We start from the raw sequence: 25,153 nt of genomic DNA on the forward strand, positions 1-25,153 counted from the left end.
TCAACTGGACCAAGATGGCCTTTAACCCAGATGGCTGGAGCCAAACAGAGCAGGATAGAGACAGGAGAGTCAGGAATCAAACAGAAGTTTAATTTCAAAGTGAGGGAAAGCTTGCAAGGAAGGACACATCTACTGGGGCTGGGGGAAGGGAGGGAAGGTGCTGGCCCTAGTGGGGAGACCCCAGGCAGTGGGGCTCAACCTTGATTTACATACTTGTGGCTACACAGAGTCAAACAGTGTAGTTTAGCAACAGGAATTAGGCACAAAGGCAACAGTGAGGCAAGGTTGTCTAGTGACAAAAGTTCCATTCATAGCAGGGCTTCATGTGGAGTCCTCTTGGTCCTTGCCCAGGCTCAGAGCCCATCAATTCCAGAACGTGAGCACAAAGGATTGTTATTTTGCCAAGGTCAGGGCAAAGCCTGCTTCCTGGGCCTTAGCTGTGGACAAACGGGTCTTCTACTATCTTGACAAAGCACTGCTCAGTGAAGAAGACAGGGAACTGAGCTATTGTCATTTATAGTACTGCCTACTATTGTCTAGGGAGGTGGTTGATTTCCTCAACATTTTCACTGAGATGCTGAAGGTCTCTGGATAGTAGAAAGGGGCTGATCTTGTCTAATGCAAACTCTGAAAGTCAAAGTTGTGAGCAGGATCAATTTATTGATTAGGCTACCAGGAACCAATGAATGAGGTCAATGGCCTCTCTCTAAGACCAAAGACCTGGAATGAGGGCAGACAGGGTCTTTTATAATACTTACCAAGATGACAGAGCAAACTCTACAGGAACACAGGTGTGTCTTCTTCTGATTGGCTATTGATAACATTGTCAGAATTCAGATTCATTTGGACCTCCCTTTCTGAAATCTCTTTAACCACAGTCAAGACATGTGACAGAGTCACAAGACAAAGGTTCTCAGGAGATGGGAGTTGCTATATTATCTTAAGGGCAGCTAGATGGTACAGTAGACAGAGTGCTTGGCCTGGACTCAGGAAGACTCATCTTCCTAAGTTCAAATCTGGCCTCAGACACTCACTAGCTGGGTGACTGGGCAAGTCAGTTAACCCTGTGAACCTCTGTTTCCTCATCTGGCAAGAAAACACCCCAAATGGGGTCACAACTGAACAACACAATACTTTAAATTGATAAGATTTGAGCTTTTAGGTTAATCAGATTTCTCCAGAAAGTGGGTGATGGGTCAGGTTATAAAGGTGGAGGTTAAGCTTGACCTTTAGCCAAGGTTCCCTGGGATGGAACCACAAAAGACAGTATTAAATAGAGCTTTATTAAGTCCCAGAAAAATGGAATTAAAATCAGTTTTTAACTTTATAGTCTATTAGAGGTCTTAGGATATAGAGATGGGCAGTTATGTGTTGGTATAGAATGGGTTCATTGGTATGAGCTGTCTTGTAAATGGTGGAGTGGAGTAAGTGTTGAGGAAAGGAGCAGAGAGGCTTGCAGGCAGGGGACAGATACTAAGGGACCAAGGTGCTGACAGGGAGGGAAAAGAGATGATGGGGCATTCCTCTCCCACACTGAAACTCCCTCTTCTTTGGTTCAGAAGAAGGGCAAGCCTGGGAAAGAATCCATTTGTCCACTGTCACATACAGGTGAATGCATATAATAGACCAGGCCTGATCCAGGCTAGTCTGGTACCTCAGGTCTGAGATTGAAACAAAATGAGGTATTCATAGAATAACTGACAATCCCTTGCAGGGGAAAGGCAATCAGAACAGAAAAAGTACCTTTGGTGAGGATGCATCCTTATTCATATAGGTAAAGCTTCCCTGCCTTTAGTGGTCCAGTTGTCCAGCCTAAGGAAGTAGTGGAACATCCTCATGTCCTTCCTTTTTTTGTTGTACTTTTTTGTAGATCATAGCTATCCATGATCAAATACACTTAGGTATGCTAACTCCTGGGATCAGATGCCACACTTGGACCACTGCCACAGACAGGGAAGAGTAAGACTTTATCTATGACCAGCAAATCAGGTTTGGTACCAGATCCTATACCTAGCATCTAATCTGCTTATATTTAAGATCTGATAACTTTCTTATGGCACAGAGAGACTATTTCTAGGAAACTTACATGCAACTTGTAGAACCCTAGATGGACCCTGCAAATTCTGTGGGTTTATAGAGTTTATATCCCATATAGAGAAAGTACCTTCTCACTGTTCTTATGTTTCACAAAATTATTCACTTTTTACTTGGGAGAAATTGTTTACTTAAAAAAAATTTGAGGGGTTTTAGAATTCTAGTTATTTTCAACTTTATCTTAATGGTGAGAAAAAATCCTTTTCCAATTATTCTAAAAATAATCTATCTAGTTAGTATCATCTCAACATAATCACCATAGTATCCACCATTTTAAATTCTAAATGGTAAGCTAAAATTGAGGTGAATGTGTTATCTGATCGTTTCCTAAGTGTTTGTGGAAGAAGGCTTGGAGTTGTTTCCAAGCATCTATCTGGGCCATGGAGTGGGCCCTAATTTCTCCTCCCCAGATTACAGGTTTGCCCACTAAACTGTGAAAGGAAACCAGGCACACAGGGAAATATGGGGGCTCCATAAGGTGTCCTGTGGCAGGATAGCAGATAATCTCAGGTTTTTTCTTCCCACTGGCTTGTAACAATTTGGCAGCTTCATTGGCATAGAATTCACTTCTATAGTTGTGGTCATCTGAACCAACAAGAAATAAGAAACAACTCTCAGCCTTCTCAATTGGAATTAAGCTTTCTCTGTTTGGCTCCTCCAAAGGATTGTTGAGAGCTTCAACGATGTCTGCAAAACCGTCTTCTGTCATCTTGACACGTTTCAGGTCACTCTTCAATGGGGGAATGGTCATATCCTTGTAGTGTAGCACACATCCTACATTTGCCACTGAGCCATTGATGATGACACTGGCTGTGATGTCCTTCAAATGGGAGGCCATGGAGAGGCAGAGATCACCCCCTTTAGATAATCCAAGGAGCCCAACTCCTGGACCCTTTACCTGAGAAAGTCAGAAAGTCAGATAGGGAATGAGAATAATGTTATGACTAACAAAATGGGGCAGGCAAGTGGTGCAGTGGATGGACAACCAGCCCTGAAGTCAGGAGGACCTGAGTTCAAATTTGACATCACACACTTGACACTTACTAGCTCAGTGACCCTGGGTAAGTTATTTTAACCCTGAATGCCTCAAAAAAAAAAAAGGCACAAAAAACTTAACAATAACTTTATTCTTTTACTTTTTCCCTAACAGTTATTTTGGGACCTTACAGAGTTTTGCACTAACCCCTGCTCATATCAACATGACAGGTAAAGTTCATATCATGTAGCATATTCATTATGACCCTATATCAGAAATATTATGATACCTAGTTTTCAGCTGGGAAACTAAAGACTACATACCTGCGCACAATCACAGTGACTTAAAATTCAAAAAGTTAGGTGGTAGACTGAACCCTGGACCTCCTACTCCAGAAGATCTGAGTTCAAATCCTGCTTCAGGCACTTACCAGACATGTAACATCAGAACAAGTCACTTTAACCTCTGTTGGCCTCACTTGTCTCAATTGTAAATTAGGGATAATAACAGCAAAGAGTTGTTGTGAGGATCAAATCAGATAATATTTACAAAGCACTCAGCCTGATACCTAGTACAGAGTAGGCACTTAATAAATCCTTCCATCCTTCCAGCCCAAGGCAACTCACATGCCAATGGTAGAGAGTTCATTATGTATTTTAGTTGAGGCCTTTTGGAGAAAATGTCTCCCCACACCTCTTTTTCAACCTATGAATGACTCTACTAAGGAGACTTACAGGCTGATATAATTTGGAGCAGGTAGACGTTGTGCATACCTCAAGTCTCCTCACTGATATTCTTCCTTGGATCCTGGATCTGAAGAGATGCCCACTCTCACTCACTCATTTTACAAATAAGGAAACTGCAGATTGGGGAGGTTAAAAACCTCTGTCTTCCAAAGGCCACACAGGGAACCATTACCAGAGGGGATTTGCATTTATCTCAGTTTTCTCTTTAAAAACAAGAGACAGACTGGCCAGTGTTAAAATACCTTTTGGAAGTAGGGAAAAATTTCAAAGTGAGACAGTCATCTAGGTAGCAAAGTTGATACAGTACCTGTCCTGGAGTCAGGAAGACTCCTCTTCCTGAGTTCAAATCTGGCCTTAAACATTCACTAGCTATGTGACCCTGGACAAATAACTTAATTCCATTGGCCTCACTTTCTGAAATCATCTATAAAATAGACTGGAGAAAGAATTAGCAAACTCCACTTCCCAATACACACTTATAATAGGAGTTCACATCTCTGGCACAATTTCTAAAAATGAAAAGCAGTCAGGGAAAGAATCTACCCCCAGAATCAAAGAAACTTAAAGAAGAGAGAAGTCATAAAATGAGAAGACAACCTGGGAGTGGTTCTTCAGGTACTGGACAGCCTCTTCAAAGTATTCCAGATGAAGTTCCTTCATGTCTTTGGGGAGGTCCTCAAAGGCATAGTATGCCAGGGCCAACACAGCAAAGCCATGTGCAGCCAAGAGGCTGGCTCTGTATTCAAAAAGGCCACCTCCACTTCCAAAGATGTCGATGATCCCAGGAAAGGGCCCTGAACCTACAAGAAAGTCAAAGTCATAAAGCATTCCCTTTAAAATTCTACCACCCCTCATTCCTCCTATAAATAGTACAACTGGCTATATCTGCACAGTGTGATTTTTAAAAAGATTTCAATAACTAGAGAATAAATAGCTAACATTTATATCATTTTTACTATGTGTCAGGAAATGTTGTATACATTTGATCCCCACAACAATCCTGTCAGGCAGGTACTATTACTATCACCTTCATCTTACAGTTGAGGAAACTGAGGCATCAGAGTGACTTGCTTACAGTCATAAAACTAGTGTCTTGTTTCAAATGAAATTTAACAAAAGGGTGAATTGAGGCACATCTCTGAGCAAGATAACATTTTTTTAGCAGAGGCATGTTACCTGTCAATAAATGAGTCAAAGGCTGGACTCCATTAGTGTCACAGACCTCGAACAACAGGACACTTTACATTATGGAGGTTTTGGGGAATTGTTCATCTTTCATTCTCCAAGAGGATCAATGACATCAGGAGAGGAATATTTTGACTTGCTTGTGAATTGGAGTGAGAGAGAGCTAAGCAAAGTCATCAGCCTCACTTTCTCCTCCACATTCATAGAAGTCTAGAGGCAGGACAAAAGTCAAGATGACTGGCAGTGGGATGGAGGGGCAATGGTTGAGGTTGGAAGGAAGGACTCTCCCCTGGGGTAAAAACACCCCTCTCCAAAGCTGCATGCCCTGGGGAATCAGGCCTATTTCCCTAACCCCAGGTGCAGCTGTACCACCAAGAGCTTTTAGAAGTATAGAACAAAGAAGAGAAAAAGGTAGATGGCATGGCATTAAGGGCATCAGGACTAGTTACAGAGCTGAGACATGGGGACCAATGTAATTGGTTAGGAAAAATGGTAATAGGGCCTAGCAATAACCCCCTGCTTCTCTCAGAGTCTAAGAAGCACTCTTTGTTTGAGTCTAGGTGTGAGACAGTAATCCAAATTTTGGGACAGCAAATGAGACATCCTTCAAGCATAGCTTTGTGGAGTAAAGATATATTTCAGGTCCAAACTCTCTTTCTTTCTACAGGATCAATTCTTCATTTATTTTTTTTATTTTTGAAAAAGCTAGGACAATTTACTTTTTGTCCAGTGCAGTTTTTATTTTTGATTTCTTGGAATACAGTTCTGAGAAGATAGGTTTTTTAAAAACCCATTTTCCTTTACAGGGAGCTACTAGACAATGACTTTCAACCCAAATCACTTTGACTTTCATTGAATGACCAATAATAAAAATTGAAAATCCTCTGTGTCTCATTGTTCCGAATTTGATGGTTTCGAAGAAATAGCAATTGTTTCTGTTTGGGCCAGAAACAGTGAGAGTCTATTCCTCCTAGACAGATATCTTTATCAGGATAAATGGGGCCATCTTTGTCTCAACTGTGATCTACACTTGAGACACTACATGATATAACTATCTAATCTCCAATTAATTTTTAATCCTCACTTTAAGCAATTTAATTTAAAAAAATTATTTTTTATCCTGACCTTAGACACCAAAACTTAGACACTTAGAGATATATAGATACACACACAAGTACACAAGAATGCACATGTATGTCTTAAAATATCAAAAGCATCAATGAAATAGAATTTCCATTTCATAAACAAAGGATATAATGAATTCCATATCTCACTCTCAAAACTATCCTGCTTATCTATGCTTCCTTCTGAACTTTCTGCACTCTTCTGAACATTAAGAAAAAGTTTCAGTGGCTCTTTTGGCAAAGACACCATCACGAACTTCTCATCTCTCCTTCTCCTATCCCAAATGAAAAACTGAGAGAAAGGTGCGGGGTGGGGGGGGCGGGGGAAACACCTTTGTAACAAATAAGGAAAGTTAAACAAAATGAATTCATACAGTGTCCATGTAAAAAGTTTTTATCTCTGCACCTTGAATAAATTACCTCTCTGTATCTCAGAAGGTTGGTAACATGCATCAAGCTGGAAATATAATTGCTCACTGCATTCATCAGAGTTTCTGTCTTTCAAAGTAGGTGCTGTTGTCTTCTTTATAGTGGTGCTATCACCCCTTCATCCATATTTGTATATACTTGGGGCAATACCATGTTCTACCACCACTTTTTCCTCCTCTAAACATAGTATATTCCATTCCTTTTGTTCTCTTTATCTTTTTAAAATCCTCAGGATGAAATCAATCCATCTCCAGCATCTCTATTTTCCTAATGTAATTCCCTCAATACACTTGGACTATGTTAAGATTCTGAATGGAAACTTGTTTCTTCTCTCCCATAAGGATGTTAGCACTCTATCATACTACAGCTGCTTCCAATTACTAAAATAAATTTACCTTTCTAGATTGCCATTGAGTCTTGTTTTGTATTTCAAAGTTCTTACTCAGCTTTTGTCTTTTTCATCAGAAACGCTTGAAAGTCCTCTATTCAATTAAAGATCTGCTTTTCCCTCTGTTGCATTATGTTCAGTTGGTCAAGTTGCTTTCGGTTTTAAGCCAATATAGTTTACCTTTGGATACATTGTTATCTCAAGGTCTTCTCTAACTGATAAGAGGTCAGTCTAGTGTCATCCTGAATATGGTTGCTTGGTACTTGAATTGTTTCTGAATACTTGCTGAGAATACTTGTGAGAACTCTGAATTTGGACCCTGCTACACCTAGATTTCTCATTTTGGAGGTTCTTGTTCAAAGTATGTTTCCTTGCCTTGATTCAGTTTTTTTCATCTCAGTACCACATAGAACTTTTACTGAAACTGAATAGGGCACAGAGATATTGCAAACATACATATAAAAGGCAGAAAAAGTCAATACTTTATTTATAGGTCATGATGCAATAAAAATAGTCATTGGTTCAGGGAACACAAACAAAAGATACAGATCCAAATGGGGATCTGGTGGAAGTCTGGGACATAACGAGTCACTTCATCTCTGGATCTCAGTTTCTGCATCTGTGAAATGAGAGGACTGGAGCAGATTCTAACCAAAGAATCTCCTTCCTAGATACTAGAAGATCTCCAATCAGAACTGCTCAGATTTCTTTGACATGAACCCTCCTATAGAGAAGAAAGGCCACTTCCCATCCCATCTAGTAACCACTTATTGAAGCAATAAGTGTAAAGGGAAGAAAGGGAAGGGAATAAGCATTTATATAATACCTTTGATATGCTAGGCACTTACAACTTTACTTAAATTATTAAATTTAATTTATACTTATTTAAGCTTCTTTACAATTATTTGATTTTCCCAACAACCCTGCAGAAATAGGTGCTACAAATGAGCAAACTGAGACAGACAAAGGTTAAGTGACTTGTCCAGGGTCACACAGCTAGTAGCTTTCTGAGGCTGGATTTCAACTCAGTACTACCTGACTCCAGGGCTAGCACTCTTCTCTGTTGCATCACCAGCTGTTTTTACTATCTATGAAGCAATGTATTACATTCTAGGATTATAAATACAAGCCAAGGATAATCCCTTTCCCTTCAAGAACTTGAATTCTACAGATGACACTTTTACCTAGATAAGTCTATGCATAATCACCTCTTGCCTAGACTATTACAATAATCTCCCTGCCTCCAGGATCTCCCCTCACAGTCAGAGATATTCCTAAAACTCAAGTCTCACAGTGTATGTCACTCTCCTTCTCAGGAAGTTCCAGAGGCCCTCTACTTCCTCTAGGATCCATAATCCTTTACCACCTGGCTTCAGGGGCTGCACTTTATATTTACTTATCCAGCATCATATACTCTCCAATCCATTCAAAGTGTCTCATCTTCTGTCCCTCACCGAAGGCATCCTTCTCTCATCTCCATGTCTTTGCTGTCCCCTTCATCTGGCCTTTAAGTATACTAATTCCTTCAAAGCTCACTATAAATGCTACTTCCTACATAAGGCCTTTCCTGATTCCAAGTAGCTGCTGCTACTTCCCCCAACCACCCTGAAATTATGCTTACCTTGTATTTGGTTTTTATGGGCAGCTGGGAGGTCCAGTGGATGGAATGCTTAGCGTCAAGTCAGGAAGAGTCTCTTCCTCAGTCCAAATCTAGCCTCAAACACTTAGTTTTGTGACCTTAGGCAAGACACTTAACTCTTTTTAGCTCTCTTTCTTTACATGTAAAATGAACTGGAGAAGGAAATGGCAAACCACTCCAGTATCTTTGCCAAGAAAACAGCAAACGCGATCATGAAGAGTAAAAACCGACTTAACAACAATAAAGAATTTGCTTTTTTATATGTGTTCTAACTACCTCTATTTATTGCTTCCTATGTAACCTCCTTGAGAACTGGGCATATTTTATTTTTGTCTTTTCGATTTCCTCTCTTAGTAGGAGTAACTCCTCTAACTTTAAGAAAAAACCCCTTTTTCCCACCTGCTATACTGTAAATCTATACTTTATTTAGAAAGTGTCAACACTGTGCTATGATATTATGGTCTTGGCTTAGTGACGGGAATGGGATTTTGCCTCAAATATTTACTTCTGCCTTTGTTCCTACCAATATCATTTTGTACCTCCATCTTTATACATCTTATTTGTATCAGTTAATTAAATGCCTCTATATTCTGTACTGTCACCACAAGAAATATTTCTCCATCAATTTTTCCATCTTTGTCTTAGTGACATAAAAATTTCCTCAATTTGTCTCACTTTCCTGCTAAAGTCATTTATTACCTCAATTTTTTCTCCATTCTCATAGATTTTCAAAAACACAATCACAACATCCACAGAGAGGTAGTTTAACAGCTTGTTTGTCCATTTATTCCTGTAATTTGTTTATGATCCCCCCCCCACTTTTTTTCCCTAAACTTATTTCAATATTTGAAGGACCTTGTTTTTGGGGGTACCCACTCTGATGACATAAAGTGTAATCCTTGTATAACTGATAGTTTTTGAAAATCACAATGGCTAAAAACCATTGAAAGGTGAGCTGTGTTCAGGAGCTTGCCTAGGCTGGGATTTAGACAAGAGAGACCTGTAGAATCCGTATCTGATGATGCCCCAAATACCTTAACCTTTCATGAATAGCTAAGGGTAAGAGACTATCATAAATGTTTGCTTTATATAACTGAAATTAAGAGGAGTCTAGTGGTGGATTCAGGGACTTGAACATGGGAATTCAGACCCCCAGGTATAAATGAAAAATCAGAGGAGGTAGAATTGGAAAGCGCCCTTGACTGATATCTAATCCGTTTCCTTAAAGCTTCCCAGCCAAGCACCTGAGATGTCCATCCATTACTCTGACATCTCAAGATTCTTTTAGAATGCCAGGGAGATCGTTGGAACTTCAGGATTATCAGAACTTCAGAAAGTCCTGCTGTGAGCGATGGAAAGAAAGAGACGTGGTCGGTGATTAGAAGAGGGGTCAGAGCACAAAAGTTTGAAGGAGGGGGCACCCACCTGGAGGCAGGAAGAGGGTGGCCCGAAGGCTGCCCTCTCGCACCGGGATCCTCCTCACCCCTGGCCGCAGGAAGCTCCGTTCGTGGACCACCCGTGTCAGCAGCTTGCTGGGCTGCGGGTCATGACCCTCATACACCTCCAGATCCAGGAGGAAAGGGGTCTGCACGTCCCGCTTCACCAGCCGCCAGAAGGGCTTGTCGGGCTTCATGCTCCAGAAGAGCCCCATGGGCTCCACGCCGCTGTAGCTGCCCCCCAGAGAGGGCGCCCGCGCCAGGTCCAGCTGCCCGCCCGCGTCAGCCTCGTAGAGGGCCGACGCCTGGAAGAGCGCCCCTTTCTCATCGAGGAAGGAGGCGCGGAGGGTGACCCGCTGGGCCGGGGCCAGACCGTGCACCGCGATCGCCACCGGCTCGTCCCACAGGCTGCGGGGCCCGGGAGTCAGGGTCACCGTCAAGTCCATTGAAACTGACCCGAGACACCCAAGAGTGAGCGGAGACCTAGCGAAAGTGGTGGTCCTTTGGTTCGCCTTGGCTCCCCCAGGGGCGGAATCTCTTGGGAGCTGTCCAATGGCCTTGTAGAGGCGTGATAGCTCCCAGGAAGGTAGGAGCTTGGGATGGGCGCGTGTGTAGTTCAAAGTCCTTCCCTCTTTTTCGTTGTTCTGTGGTTTTCAGGAAAAGCCCTCGAATTAGGAGGGCTTGTGAAAGGTTTCTTGTAAAGATGAGATTTCAGCGCGGGAGGTCAGCTGGGGTAGTTGGGGAGGAAGAGCATGCCAAGCCTTGGAGACGGCCACAGGAAAGGTCCGGAGCAAGCAGGAATGGAGAGCCTGTTAAAGGACTAGTGAGGATTCCAGTGGGACTAGATCAGAAGTAAGGTGTGAGAAGACTGACAAGACTGAGGAGGCGGCTAGGTCCTGTAAATGTCAAACAGAACACTCTCTCTTTGGTCCTGGAGGCAATAAGGACCCTCTGGAGTTTGTTGAGAAGGGGGAGAGGGTGTGACATGATCTGATCTTCACTTTAGGAAAATCATTTTGGTGGCTGAATGGAGAATGAACTGGATGGACAGGGACTTAAGGCAGAATGACCCATTAGCAGGTTATTGCATTAGTCTAGGCATGCAAAAGCAGCAGCACCAAGAGGGTGGGAGATGGCAAGATGAGAATCCAAGGTACCAAGGAGTTCAGAGCTGAATGAGCTGACTGTGTCCAGGTAGGACTCTGGAGAGACCTCCAGGAACTATTCAGTTCAACCAAGGATTCCCCATTACAACATTAGAGCATGACAGCCTCTGCTTCAGGGAGGGAGGGAGAATGCACTTTTTCTCCAGGCAGCCCATTTCACAAACTGTACATTAATGTGATGTTAAAAATGTAGGATGTAGAAGGTTTTCTTCTTCATCTGTAAAGACTGCTAATGATGCCTTACTTATCTTTGTTTTTTGTACCCCCACAACTCAGCACAGAGTCTAGGATGGAGTAGGTACTTAAATAAGAGCTTTATTTATCTTTAACTTAACTTTATTTCAACAAATTTATTTCCTGTCCTTTCTCCTCTGGCCCCAAAACTTCAAGAGATTTCTCCACCTCTACCCTGGTTATAGCTGTAAGTGAAACTATTGCATCTAAAGCAAGATGCTGAGAGACTTTACAGAGAAGGAAGTGAGTCCTGTCAGTGATATACCACAAAGGCTTTCATCTCACTCTCTCTAACCTAGGGCTCTCTTGGTGCCCCCTTGATCTCCCAAACACACTCATAAGATTGCTTTTTATAGAAGCTCACACCTTGGAGCCACATGGCTCAGGTCTTCTAATAAGCATCACAGAAGACCTTTAAAAGCCCAAATGGGGAGGAAATTGAGAAAACTGTGATCAGTCTGCATGTCAGACCCTGTCCTTACAACCACTAACTAGTACTTCATTTTCTTTTTCTGATTTTGGAAATTACTCCCCCAGACTTCTGGAGAATAATGGAAACTAGTTAAAAACAAAGAAAACAAAACAGTGAGTTAATCCTTAACAAATCCAGCATTATGTAAGGGGAATGAGGTTGTCAACTGGACCAAGATGGCCTTTAACCCAGATGGCTGGATCCAAACAGAGCAGGATAGAGACAGGAGAGTCAGGAATCAAACAGAAGTTTAATTTCAAAGTGAGGGAAAGCTTGCAAGGAAGGACACATCTACTGGGGCTGGGGGAAGGGAGGGAAGGTGCTGGCCCTTGTGGGGAGACCCCAGGCAGTGGGGCTCAACCTTGATTTACATACTTGTGGCTACACAGAGTCAAACAGTGTAGTTTAGCAACAGGAATTAGGCACAAAGGCAACAGTGAGGCAAGGTTGTCTAGTGACAAAAGTTCCATTCATAGCAGGGCTTCATGTGGAGTCCTCTTGGTCCTTGCCCAGGCTCAGAGCCCATCAATTCCAGAACGTGAGCACAAAGGATTGTTATTTTGCCAAGATCAGGGCAAAGCCTGCTTCCTGGGCCTTAGCTGTGGACAAACGGGTCTTCTACTATCTTGACAAAGCACTGCTCAGTGAAGAAGACAGGGAACTGAGCTATTGTCATTTATAGTACTGCCTACTATTGTCTAGGGAGGTGGTTGATTTCCTCAACATTTTCACTGAGATGCTGAAGGTCTCTGGATAGTAGAAAGGGGCTGATCTTGTCTAATGCAAACTCTGAAAGTCAAAGTTGTGAGCAGGATCAATTTATTGATTAGGCTACCAGGAACCAATGAATGAGGTCAATGGCCCCTCTCTAAGACCAAAGACCTGGAATGAGGGCAGACAGGGTCTTTTATAATACTTACCAAGATGACAGAGCAAACTCTACAGGAACACAGGTGTGTCTTCTTCTGATTGGCTATTGATAACATTGTCAGAATTCAGATTCATTTGGACCTCCCTTTCTGAAATCCCTTCAACCACAGTCAAGACATGTGACAGAGTCACAAAACAGGTTCTCAGGAGATGGGAGTTGCTATATTATCTTAAGGGCAGCTAGATGGTACAGTGGACAGAGTGCTTGGCCTGGACTCAGGAAGACTCATCTTCCTAAGTTCAAATCTGGCCTCAGACACTCACTAGCTGGGTGACTCTGGGCAAGTCAGTTAACCCTGTGAACCTCTGTTTCCTCATCTGGCAAGAAAACACCCCAAATGGGGTCACAACTGAACAACACAATACTTTAAATTGATAAGATTTGAGCTTTTAGGTTAATCAGATTTCTCCAGAAAGTGGGTGATGGGTCAGGTTATAAAGGTGGAGGTTAAGCTTGACCTTTAGCCAAGGTTCCCTGGGATGAAACCACAAAAGACAGTATTAAATAGAGCTTAATTAAGTCCCAGAAAAATGGAATTAAAATCAGTTTTTAACTTTATAGTCTATTAGAGGTCTTAGGATATAGAGATGGGCAGTTATGTGTTGGTATAGAATGGGTTCATTGGTATGAGCTGTCTTGTAAATGGTGGAGTGGAGTAAGTGTTGAGGAAAGGAGCAGAGAGGCTTGCAGGCAGGGGACAGATACTAAGGGACCAAGGTGCTGACAGGGAGGGAAAAGAGATGATGGGGCATTCCTCTCCCACACTGAAACTCCCTCTTCTTTGGTTCAGAAGAAGGGCAAGCCTGGGAAAGAATCCATTTGTCCACTGTCACATACAGGTGAATGCATATAATAGACCAGGCCTGATCCAGGCTAGTCTGGTACCTCAGGTCTGAGATTGAAACAAAATGAGGTATTCATAGAATAACTGACAATCCCTTGCAGGGGAAAGACAATCGGAACAGAAAAAGTACCTTTGGTGAGGATGCATCCTTATTCATATAGGTAAAGCTTCCCTGCCTTTAGTGGTCCAGTTGTCCAGCCTAAGGAAGTAGTGGAACATCCTCATGTCCTTCCTTTTTTTGTTGTACTTTTTTGTAGATCATAACTATCCACTTAGGTATGCTAACTCCTGGGATCAGATGCTACACTTGGACCACTGCCACAGACAGGGAAAAGTAAGACTTTATCTATGACCAGCAAATCAGGTTTGGTACCAGATCCTATACCTAGCATCTAATCTGCTTATATTTAAGATCTGATAACTTTCTTATGGCACAGAGAGACTATTTCTAGGAAATTTACATGCAACTTGTAGAGCCCTAGATGGGCCCTGCAAATTCTGTGGGTTTATAGAGTTTGTATCCCATACTGAAAAAGTACCTTCTCACTGTTCTTACATTTCAAAAAATTACTCTCTTATTCCTTGAGGGAAATTGTATACTTAATAAGTTTGAGTGGTTTTAAAATTCTAGTTATTTTCAACTTTATCGTAATGGTGAGAAAAAATCCCTTTCCAATTATTCTAAAAATAATCTATCTAGTTAGTATCATCTCAACATGATAATGTTAGTATCCACCATTTTAAATTCTAAATGGCAAGTTACAATTTCGCGGGATGTGTTATCTGATCATTTCCTAAATGTTTGTGGAAGAAGGCTTGGAGTTGTTTCCAAGCATCTATTTGAGCCATAGAGTGGGCCCTAATTTCTCCTCCCCAGATTACAGGTTTCCCCACTAAAGTGTGAAAGGAAACCAGGCACACAGGGAAATATCGGGGCTCAATATAGTGTCCTGTTGCATGATAGCAGATAATCTCACGATTTTTCTTCCCATTGGCTTGTAACAATTTGGCATAGAATTCACTTCTATAGTTGTGGTCATCTGAACCAACAAGAAATAAGAAACAACTCTCAGCCTTCTCAACTGGAATTAAGCTTTCTCTGTTTGGCTCCTCCAAAGGATTGTTGAGAGCTTCAACGATGTCTGCAAAACCATCTTCTGTCATCTTGACACGTTTCAGGTCACTCTTCAATGGGGGAATGGTCAGATCTTTGTAGTATAGGACACACCCTACATTTGCCACTGAGCCATTGATGAGGACAGTGGCTGTGATGTCCTTCAAATGGGAGGCCATGGAGAGGCAGAGATCACCCCCTTTAGATAATCCAAGGAGCCCAACTCCTGGACCCTTTACCTGAGAAAGTCAGAAAGTCAGATAGGGAATGAGAATAATGTTATGACTAACAAAATGGGGCAGGCAGGTGGTGCAGTGGATAGAGAACCAGCCCTGAAGTCAGGAGGACCTGAGTTCAAATTTGACATCACACACTTGACACTTACTAGCTGAGTGACCCTGGGCAAGTTATTTAACCCTGAATGCCTCAAAAAAAAAAAAAAAAGGCACAAGAAACTAAACAATAGCTTTCCTTTTTTACTTTTTTCCTGACAGTTATTTTGGGACTGTACAGAGTTTTGCACTAACCCCTGCTCATATCAACATGACAGGTAAAGTTCATATTATATAGCATATTCATTATGACCCTATATCAGAAATATTATGATACCTAGTTTTCAGCTAGGAAACTGAAGACTACATACCTGCGCACAATCACAGTGACTTAAAATTCAAAAAGTTAGGTGGTAGACTGAACCCTGGACCTCCTACTCCAGAAGATCTGAGTTCAAATCCTGCTTCAGGCACTTACCAGACATGTAACATCAGAACAAGTCACTTTAACCTCTGTTGGCCTCACTTGTCTCAATTGTAAATTAGGGATAATAACAGCAAAGAGTTGTTGTGAGGATCAAATCAGATAATATTTACAAAGCACTCAGCCTGATACCTAGTACAGAGTAGGCACTTAATAAATTCTTCCATCCTTCCAGCCCAAGGCAACTCACATGCCAATGGTAGAGAGTTCATTATGTATTTTAGTTGAGGCCTTTTGGAGAAAATGTCTCCCCACACCTCTTTTTCAACCTATGAATGACTCTACTAAGGAGACTTACAGGCTGATATAATTTGATATAATTTGGAGCAGGTAGATGTTCTGCATTCGTCAAGTCTCCTCATTGATATTCTTCCTTGGATCCTGGAGCTGAAGAGATGCCCACTCTCACTCACTCATTTTACAAATAAGGAAATTACAGACTGGGGAGGTTAAAAACCTCTGTATTCCAAAGGCCACATAGAGAACCATTACCAGAGGGGATTTGCATTTGTCTCAGTTTTCTCGTTAAAAAGAAGAGACAGATTGGCCAGTGTTAAAATACTCTTTGGAAGTAGGGAAAAATTTCAAAGTGAGACAGACATCTAGGTAGATAGAGTACCTGTCCTGGAGTCAGGAGGACCCCCCTTCCTGAGTTCAAATCTGGCCTCAAACATTCACTAGCTATGTGACCCTGGACAAATAACTTAATTCCATTGGCCTCACTTTCCTCATCTATAAAACAGATTGGAGAAAGAAATAGCAAACTCCACTTCCCAATACACACTTATAATAGGAGTTCACATTTCTGGCACAATTTCTAAAAATGAAAAGCAGTCAGGGAAAGAATCTACCCCCAGAATCAAAGAAACTCAAAGAAGAGAGAAGTCATAAAATGAGAAGACAACCTGGGAGTGGTTCTTCAGGTACTGGACAGCCTCTTCAAAGTATTCCAGATGAAGTTCCTTCATGTCTTTGGGGAGGTCCTCAAAGGCATAGTATGCCAGGGCCAACACAGCAAAGCCATGTGCAGCCAAGAGGCTGGCTCTGTATTCAAAAAGGCCACCTCCACTTCCAAAGATGTCGATGATCCCAGGAAAGGGCCCTGAACCTACAAGAAAGTCAAAGTCATAAAGCATTCCCTTTAAAATTCTACCACCCCTCATTCCTCCTATAAATAGTACAACTGGCTATATCTGCACAGTGTGGTTTTTAAAAAGATTTCAATAACTAGAGAATAAATAGCTAACATTTATATCATTTTTACTATGTGTCAGGAAATGTTGTATGCATTTGATCCCCACAACAATCCTGTCAGGCAGGTACTATTACTATCACCTTCATCTTACAGTTGAGGAAACTGAGGCATCAGAGTGACTTGCTTACAGTCATAAAACTAGTGTCTTGTTTCAAATGAAATTTAACAAAAGGGTGAATTGAGGCACATCTCTGAGCAAGATAACATTTTTTTAGCAGAGGCATGTTACCTGTCAATAAATGAGTCAAAGGCTGGACTCCATTAGTGTCACAGACCTCGAACAACAGGACACTTTACCTTATGGAGGTTTTGGGGAATTGTTCATCTTTCATTCTCCAAGAGGATCAATGACATCAGGAGAGGAATATTTTGACTTGCTTGGGAACTGGAGTGAGAGAGAGCTAAGCAAAGTCATCAGCCTCACTTTCTCCTCCACATTCATAGAAGTCTAGTGGCAGGACAAACGTCAAGATGACTGGCAGTGGGATGGAGGGACAATGGTTGAGGTTGGAAGGAAGGACTCTTCCCTGGGGTAAAAGCACCCGTCTCCAAAGCTGCATGCCCTGGGGAATCAGGCCTATTTCCCTAACCCCAGGTGCAGCTGTACCACCAAGAGCTTTTAGAAGTATAGAACAAAGAAGAGAAAAAGGTAGATGGCATGGCATTAAGGGCATCAGGACTAGTTACAGAGCTGAGACATAGGGACCAATGTAAATGGTTAGGAAAAATGGTAATAGGGCCTAGCAATAACCCCCTGCTTCTCTCAGGAGTCTAAGAAGCACTCTTTGTTTGAGTCTAGGTGTGAGACAGTAATCCAAATTTTGGGACAGCAAATAAGACATCCTTCAAGCATAGCTTTGTGGAGTAAAGATATATTTCAGGTCCAAACTCTCTTTCTTTCTACAGGATCAATTCTTCATTAACTTTTTTTATTTTTGAAAAAGCTAGGACAATTTACTTTTTGTCCAGTGCAGTTTTCATTTTTGATTTCTTGGAATACAGTTCTGAGAAGATAGGTTTTGAAAAAGCTCATTTTCTTTTGCAGGGAGCTACTAGACAATGGCTTTCAACCCAAATCACTTTGACTTTCATAGAATGACCAATAATAAACATTGAAAATCCTCTGTGTCTCATTGTTCCAAATTTGATGGCTTTGAAGAAATAGCAATTGTTTCTGTTTGGGCCAGAAACAGTGAGAGTCTATTGCTCCTAGACTGATATCTTTATAAGGATAACTGGGGCCATCTTTGTCTCAAGTGTGAACTAGACTTGAGACACTACAAAGTATGACAATCTTATCTCCAATTAATTTTTAATCCTCACTTTAAGCAATTTAATTTAAAAAAAAATTTTTTTATCCTGAACTTAGACAACAGAAAGGACATTTGTATCTATAGATACATAGATGCACACACAAGTACACAAGAATGCACATGTATGTCTCAAAATCTCAAAAACATTATCAATGAAATTGAGAATTTCCATTTCATCAACAAAGGATATAATGAATTCCATATTTCACTGTCAATACTATTCTGCTTATCTATGCTTCCTTCTGAACTTTCTCCACTCTTCTGAACATTAAAAAAAAGTTTCAGTGGCTTTTTTTTTATTTTTTTTTATTTTTTTATTTTTTTAATGTTTAACAATCACTGCCATACAATTGCGATTTTATTCCTCCCCACCCACCCCCCACTACCTCCCTCCCTCCCCACGACTGCATACAATTCTGTATAGATTCTACATATACTTTCCTATTGAGTATATTTTCACTCTAGTCATGCTGTGTAGTCAGACTAAGATAAATGAAAGAATCTGTATAACAAATCAGAACATGATACACAAACATATACACATACACAAACATGATCTGCTTCAGTGGCTTTTTTCACAAAGACAGGCATCACGAATTTATCATCTCTCTTTCTCCTATCCCAAATGAAAAACTGAGAGAACGGGGGGGTGGGGGAAACACGTTTGTAACAAATAAGGAAAGTTAAACAAAATGAATTCATACAGTGTCCATGTAAAATGTTTTTATCTCTGCACCTTGAATAAATTACCTCTCTGTATCTCAGAAGGTTGGTAACATGCATCAAGCTGGAAATATAATTGCTCACTGCATTCATCAGAGTTTCTGTCTTTCAAAGTAGGTGCTGTTGTCTTCTTTATAGTGGTGCTATCACCCCTTCATCCATATTTGTATATACTTGGGGCAATACCATGTTCTACCACCACTTTTTCCTCCTCTAAACATAGTATATTCCATTCCTTTTGTTCTCTTTATCTTTTTAAAATCCTCAGGATGAAATCAATCCATCTCCAGGATCTCTATTTTCCTAATGTAATTCCCTCAATACACTTGGACTATGTTAAGATTCTGAATGGAAACTTGTTTCTTCTCTCCCATAAGGATGTTAGCACTCTATCATACTACAGCTGCTTCCAATTACTAAAATAAATTTACCTTTCTAGATTGCCATTGAGTCTTGTTTTGTATTTCAAAGTTCTTACTCAGCTTTTGTCTTTTTCATCAGAAACGCTTGAAAGTCCTCTATTCAATTAAAGATCTGCTTTTCCCTCTGTTGCATTATGTTCAGTTGGTCAAGTTGCTTTCGGTTTTAAGCCAATATAGTTTACCTTTGGATACATTGTTATCTCAAGGTCTTCTCTAACTGATAAGAGGTCAGTCTAGTGTCATCCTGAATATGGTTGCTTGGTACTTGAATTGTTTCTGAATACTTGCTGAGAATACTTGTGAGAACTCTGAATTTGGACCCTGCTACACCTAGATTTCTCATTTTGGAGGTTCTTGTTCAAAGTATGTTTCCTTGCCTTGATTCAGTTTTTTTCATCTCAGTACCACATAGAACTTTTACTGAAACTGAATAGGGCACAGAGATATTGCAAACACACATATAAAAGGCAGAAAAAGTCAATACTTTATTTATAGGTCATGATGCAATAAAAATAGTCATTGGTTCAGGGAACACAAACAAAAGATACAGATCCAAATGGGGATCTGGTGGAAGTCTGGGACATAAGAGTCACTTCATCTCTGGATCTCAGTTTCTGCATCTGTGAAATGAGAGGACTGGAGCAGATTCTAACCAAAGAATCTCCTTCCTAGATACTAGAAGATCTCCAATCAGAACTGCTCAGATTTCTTTGACATGAACCCTCCTATAGAGAAGAAAGGCCACTTTCCATCCCATCTAGTAACCACTTATTGAAGCAATAAGTGTAAAGGGAAGAAAGGGAAGGGAATAAGCATTTATGTAATACCTTTGATATGCTAGGCACTTACAACTTTACTTAAATTATTAAATTTAATTTATACTTATTTAAGCTTCTTTACAATTATTTGATTTCCCAACAACCCTGTAGAGATAGGTGCTACAAATGAGCAAACTGAGGCAGACAAAGGTTAAGTGACTTGTCCAGGGTCACACAGCTAGTAGCTTTCTGAGGCTGGATTTCAACTCAGTACTACCTGACTCCAGGGCTAGCACTCTTCTCTGTTGCATCACCAGCTGTTTTTACTATCTACAAAGCAATGTATTACATTCTAGGATTATAAATACAAGCCAAGGATAATCCCTTTCCCTTCAAGAACTTGAATTCTACAGATGACACTTTTACCTAGATAAGTCTATGCATAATCACCTCTTGCCTAGACTATTAGAATAGTCTCCCCTGCCTCGAGGATCTCCCCTCACAGTCAGAGATATTTCTAAAACTCTGATCTTACAAGTGTATGTCACTTCCCTTCTCAGGAAGTTCCAGAGGCCCTCTACTTCCTCTAGGATCCATAATCCTTTACCACCTGGCTTCAGGGGCTGCACTTTATATTTACTGATGCAGCATCATATCATGGATCCAGTCCATTCAAAGTGTCCCATCTTCTGTCCCACACCCAAGACATCCTTCTCTCATCTCCATGTCTTTGCTGTCCCCTTCATCTGGCCTTTAAGTATATAAATTCCCTCAAAGCTCACTATAAATACTACTTCCTATATAAGGCCTTTCCTGATTCCCAGTAGCTGCTGCTACTTCCCCCACCCACCCTGAAATTATACTTACCTTGTATTTGGTTTTTATGGGTAGCTGGGAGGTCCAGTGGATGGAATGCTTAGCGTCAAGTCAGGAAGAGTCTCTTCCTCAGTCCAAATCTGGCCTCAAACACTTAGTTTTGTGACCTTAGGCAAGACACTTAACTCTTTTTAGCTCTGTTTTCTTACATGTAAAATGAACTGGAGAAGGAAATGGCAAACCATTCCAGTATCTTTGCCAAGAAAACAGCAAATGCGATCATGAAGAGTAAAAACTGACTTAACAACAATAAAGAATTGGCTTTTTTATATGTTTTCTAACTACCGCTATTTATTGCTTCCTATGTAACCTCCTTGAGAACTGGACATATTTTATTTTTGTCTTTTTAATTTCCTCTCTCAGTAGGAGTAATTCCTCTGATGTTAAGAAGAAACCCTTTTTTCCCACCTGCTATACTGTAAATCTATACTTTATTTAGAAAGTGTCAACACTGTGCTACGATATTATGGTCTTGGCTTAGTGATGGGAATGGGATTTTACCTCAAATATTTACTTCTGCCTTTGTTCCTACCAATATCATTTTGTACCTCCATTTGTATACATCTTATTTGCATCAGTTATTTAAATGTCTATATTCTGTATTGTCACCACAAGAAAAGTTTCTCCATCAATTTTTCCATCGTTGTGTTAGTGACATAAAAATTCCCTCAATTTGTCTCACTTTCCTGCTAAAGTCATTTATTACCTCAATTTTTCTCCATTCTCATAGATTTTCAAAAACACAATCACAACATCCACAGAGAGATACTTTAACAGCTTGTTTTTCCATTTATTCCCGTAATTTTTTTTTATGATCCCCCCTTTTTTTTCCCTAAACTTATTTCGATATTTGAAGGACCTCGTCTCTGGGAGTACCCACTCTGATGACATAAAGTGTAATCCCCGATAGTTTTTGAAAATTACAGTGGCTAAAAACCATTGAAAGGTGAGCTGTGTTCAGGAGCTTGCCTAGGCTGGGATTTAGACGAGACCTGTAGAATCTGTATCTGATGAATGCCCCATATACTTTAACCTTTCATGAATAGCTAAGGGTAAGAGACTATCATAAATGTTTGCTTTATATAACTGAGATTAAGAGGAGTCTAGTGGTGGATTCAGGGACTTGAACATGGGAATTCAGACCCCTAGGTATAAATGAGAAATCAGAGGAGGTAGAATTGGAAAGCGCCCTTGACTGATATCTAATCCGTTTCCTTAAAGCTTCCCAGCCAAGCACCTGAGATGTCCATCCATTACTCTGACATCTCAAGATTTTTTTAGAATGCCAGGGAGATCGTTGGAACTTCAGGATTATCAGAACTTCAGAAAGTCCTGCTGTGAGCGATGGAAAGAAAGAGACGTGGTCGGTGATTAGAAGAGGGGTCAGAGCACAAAAGTTTGAAGGAGGGGGCACCCACCTGGAGGCAGGAAGAGGGTGGCCCGAAGGCTGCCCTCTCGCACCGGGATCCTCCTCACCCCTGGCCGCAGGAAGCTCCGTTCGTGGACCACCCGTGCCAGCAGCTTGCTGGGCTGCGGGTCATGACCCTCATACACCTCCAGATCCAGGAGGAAAGGGGTCTGCACGTCCCGCTTCACCAGCCGCCAGAAGGGCTTGTCGGGTTTCATGCTCCAGAAGAGCCCCATGGGCTCCACGCCGCTGTAGCTGCCCCCCAGAGAGGGCGCCCGCGCCAGGTCCAGCTGCCCGCCCGCGTCCGCCTGGTAGAGGGCCGACGCCTGGAAGAGCCCCTCTTTCTCGTCGCGGAGGGAGGCGCGCAGGGTGACTCGCTGGGCCGGGGCCAGACCGTGCACCGCGATCGCCACCGGCTCGTCCCACAGGCTGCGGGGCCCGGGAGTCAGGGTCACCGTCAAGTCCATTGAAACTGACCCGAGACACCCAAGAGTGAGCGGAGACCTAGCGAAAGTGGTGGTCCTTTGGTTCGGGTTGGCTCCCCAGGGGGCGGAATCTCTTGGGAGCTGTCCAATGGTTTTCTGGAGCCGTGAAAGCTCCGAGGGAGGCAGGAGCGTGGGATGCGCGCGTGTCTAGTTCAAAGTCCTTCCCTCTTTTTCGTAGTTCCACGTTTTCAGGAAAAGTCTTAGAATTAGGAGGACTTGTGAAAGGTTTCTTGTAAAGATGGGATTTCAGCGCGGGAGGTCAGCAGGGAGAGTTGGGGAGGGAGAGCCTGCCAAGCCTTGGAGACGGCCACAGGAAAGGTCCGGAGCAGGGAGGAATGGAGAGCCTGTTAAAGGACTAGAGAGAACTTGATCAGAAGTAAGGTGTGAGAAGACTGACAAGACTGAGGAGGCGGCTAGGTCCTAAAGGGCTATGAATGTCGAGAGACTTCGGGCAGACTGACCTGTTGGCTGGTTATTGCCTTAGTCCAGGCATGAGGTGCTGAGGGCCTGCACCAGAGTGATGGCAGTGTCAGAGGAGAGAAGGGAGTGCATTTGAGATGTTGCAAAAATGAAATGAAGAGGTCTTGGCAACAGTTGTGGGTGAAGGGGTAGGAGAAGAGTGAGCAGTCTAGCCTGACACTTAGGTGGCCTATCTGAGGGACTGGGAGGATGGTGTTGTCTTCTACAGAAACAGGGAAGGAGCAGGGGAGAGTTGAGGGGGGCAGGGAGTTAGAGTTCTCTTTTGTGCAGATTAAGTCTAAGCTGTGTACTGGACAATCCAATTTGAGATGTCTGAAAGGCAGTTGGGAATGAGAGATTGAAGGTCAGGACTGAGATTGGGTCAGGATGGGCAGATTTGAAAAGCTTCAGCATAGACATGGTAATTCAGTCCATGGGAGCTGATGTGTGTTTTTCTCCTTTGTTCCCAAAGAAGACCATGCCATCAGAGAAATAATGACTTGACTTGCACTTGACTTTGTTTTGAGTGAGGGAAGGTTGTGCAGGTCACCAGCCTCACTTGTCCTCCAGAGCCATCTGAATGCACTGACCAGAGATTCATCAGGGTGACTGGAGATGCCCCAGGATGAGGCAACTGGAGTTGTGACTTGCCCAAAATACAGAGCTAGTGAGTGTCAAGTGTCTGAGGTGAGAGATGACCAAGTGAAGTTGTATAGAGGGAAAAGAGAACAGGGCCCAGGACAGAGTCCTGTGGGACACCTACAATTAGAAATCATGCTCTGGATGAGAATCCAGCAAAGGAAACTGAGAAGGAGCAGTGTGATAAGCAGGAGAATAAGCAAGGCAGAGCAGTGTTCCAAAAACCCAGAGAGAAGAGGGAGCAACTCTTTCAGAGGCTTTGGAGAGGTCAAGGACAATGAGAGTTGAGAAAAGGTCATCAGATTTATCTGCTTAGAGATCGTGAGCTTTGGAGAGAGCTATTGTAGGGAAAGGATAAGGCCAGAAGTCATATTGTAAGAGGTTAAGAAGGGAGTCAGAGGTGAGAGTGCAGTCACCCATTGTTGACTACCTTTTTGAGGAGTTCAGCTATAAAGGGCAGAAGACATATAGGACAACAGTGGGAAAGGAAAGACCAAGTGAGGGCTTTTTCAGAATGGGAAGACATGGGCACTAGGGAATGAGCCAATAGATAGGGAAAGACTGAACATAAGGGATAGAGGCAGGCTGGCTCCATATGCCTCCAGGATCAAATACAAAAAGTTCTGTTTGGCAGTAAGTTGGAGGAACCTGGATGGAATGGGATCCCTTGAGCAGGTTAGTCAGAGTGAGAAATATGACCCCCTCATCATTTGAGAGGGGTGAAAGAGGAAATAGTGGCAGGAGAAAAGGAAGAGGGGAGAAGAGGGAGCTGTCAGTGAAATGGTCTCATTTTTTTTCCTGTAAACTATTGGGCAAGGTTCTCAGTTGAGAGAGTGGGAAGGACAGAGAGGCATGGGAAGATTCAGGAAGGAAGAAAAAAATTCTAGATTTAGAGCTGGAAAGGACCTCAGAGCAAATTAGTTCAAATCTCTTATTTTATAAATGAGGAAACTGAGATCTAGTGAGCACTAATTGACTTGCTTAAGGTCATCATGATTTCAGGGTGGGGAAAAGTTTGCTGGAGTTGTGGAAAACTGGGGAGCTCAGGAGAAAAAAGAATACCCTACTAATTAATGCTTTTAAAATAGATTGAAAGCATAGTAAATAAGTTGTTTTTTAATTGTTTGATTAATTTGTGTTAGCTTTGAGGGCAGCTAGGTGACACAGAAGATAGAGTGTGGGTCCTGGGATCAGGACTTATTTTCCTGACTTCTAATCTGACCTCAGACACTTAGTAATTATGTGACCCTGGGCAAGTCACTTAACCTTGTTTGCTTCAGC

The 25,153-nt window shown here is 42.0% G+C and overlaps 2 protein-coding genes across 2 annotated transcripts; both read right to left on the reverse strand.

Annotated features, from left to right (window-relative positions):
- Positions 1-69: 69 nt before the first annotated feature.
- Positions 70-10,788, reverse strand: LOC140517709 (acyl-coenzyme A thioesterase 1-like). Its single transcript, XM_072629178.1, has 3 exons — positions 10,007-10,788; positions 4,414-4,616; positions 70-2,992 (listed from the first exon to the last, which is right to left on the reverse strand). The coding sequence occupies exons 1-3, from the start codon at positions 10,461-10,463 to the stop codon at positions 2,387-2,389; spliced, it is 1,266 nt and encodes a 421-aa protein (XP_072485279.1). The 5' UTR covers positions 10,464-10,788; the 3' UTR covers positions 70-2,386.
- A 1,332-nt stretch (positions 10,789-12,120) lies between these two features.
- Positions 12,121-22,990, reverse strand: LOC140517710 (acyl-coenzyme A thioesterase 1-like). Its single transcript, XM_072629179.1, has 3 exons — positions 22,300-22,990; positions 16,440-16,642; positions 12,121-15,017 (listed from the first exon to the last, which is right to left on the reverse strand). Exons 1-3 carry the CDS (start codon positions 22,754-22,756, stop codon positions 14,424-14,426), a joined length of 1,254 nt encoding a protein of 417 aa, XP_072485280.1. The 5' UTR covers positions 22,757-22,990; the 3' UTR covers positions 12,121-14,423.
- Positions 22,991-25,153: the final 2,163 nt, after the last annotated feature.

Source organism: Notamacropus eugenii, chromosome 1 (genome assembly GCF_028372415.1).
Source record: "Notamacropus eugenii isolate mMacEug1 chromosome 1, mMacEug1.pri_v2, whole genome shotgun sequence".
Classification (NCBI taxonomy): domain Eukaryota; kingdom Metazoa; phylum Chordata; class Mammalia; order Diprotodontia; family Macropodidae; genus Notamacropus; species Notamacropus eugenii.

What these genes read in the sequence shown, in the direction of transcription:
- LOC140517709 (XM_072629178.1), bottom strand. Translation starts at nt 10,463, where the DNA reads ATGGACTTGACGGTGACCCTGACTCCCGGGCCCCGCAGCCTGTGGGAC. An exon ending in CACCCTCTTCCTGCCTCCAG is followed by an intron (nt 4,617 to 10,006) that starts GTGGGTGCCCCC and finishes ACTTTCTTGTAG; the next exon opens with GTTCAGGGCCCTTTCCTGGG. An exon ending in ACCTGAAGAACCACTCCCAG is followed by an intron (nt 2,993 to 4,413) that starts GTTGTCTTCTCA and finishes TGACTTTCTCAG; the next exon opens with GTAAAGGGTCCAGGAGTTGG.
- LOC140517710 (XM_072629179.1), bottom strand. Translation starts at nt 22,756, where the DNA reads ATGGACTTGACGGTGACCCTGACTCCCGGGCCCCGCAGCCTGTGGGAC. An exon ending in CACCCTCTTCCTGCCTCCAG is followed by an intron (nt 16,643 to 22,299) that starts GTGGGTGCCCCC and finishes ACTTTCTTGTAG; the next exon opens with GTTCAGGGCCCTTTCCTGGG. An exon ending in ACCTGAAGAACCACTCCCAG is followed by an intron (nt 15,018 to 16,439) that starts GTTGTCTTCTCA and finishes TGACTTTCTCAG; the next exon opens with GTAAAGGGTCCAGGAGTTGG.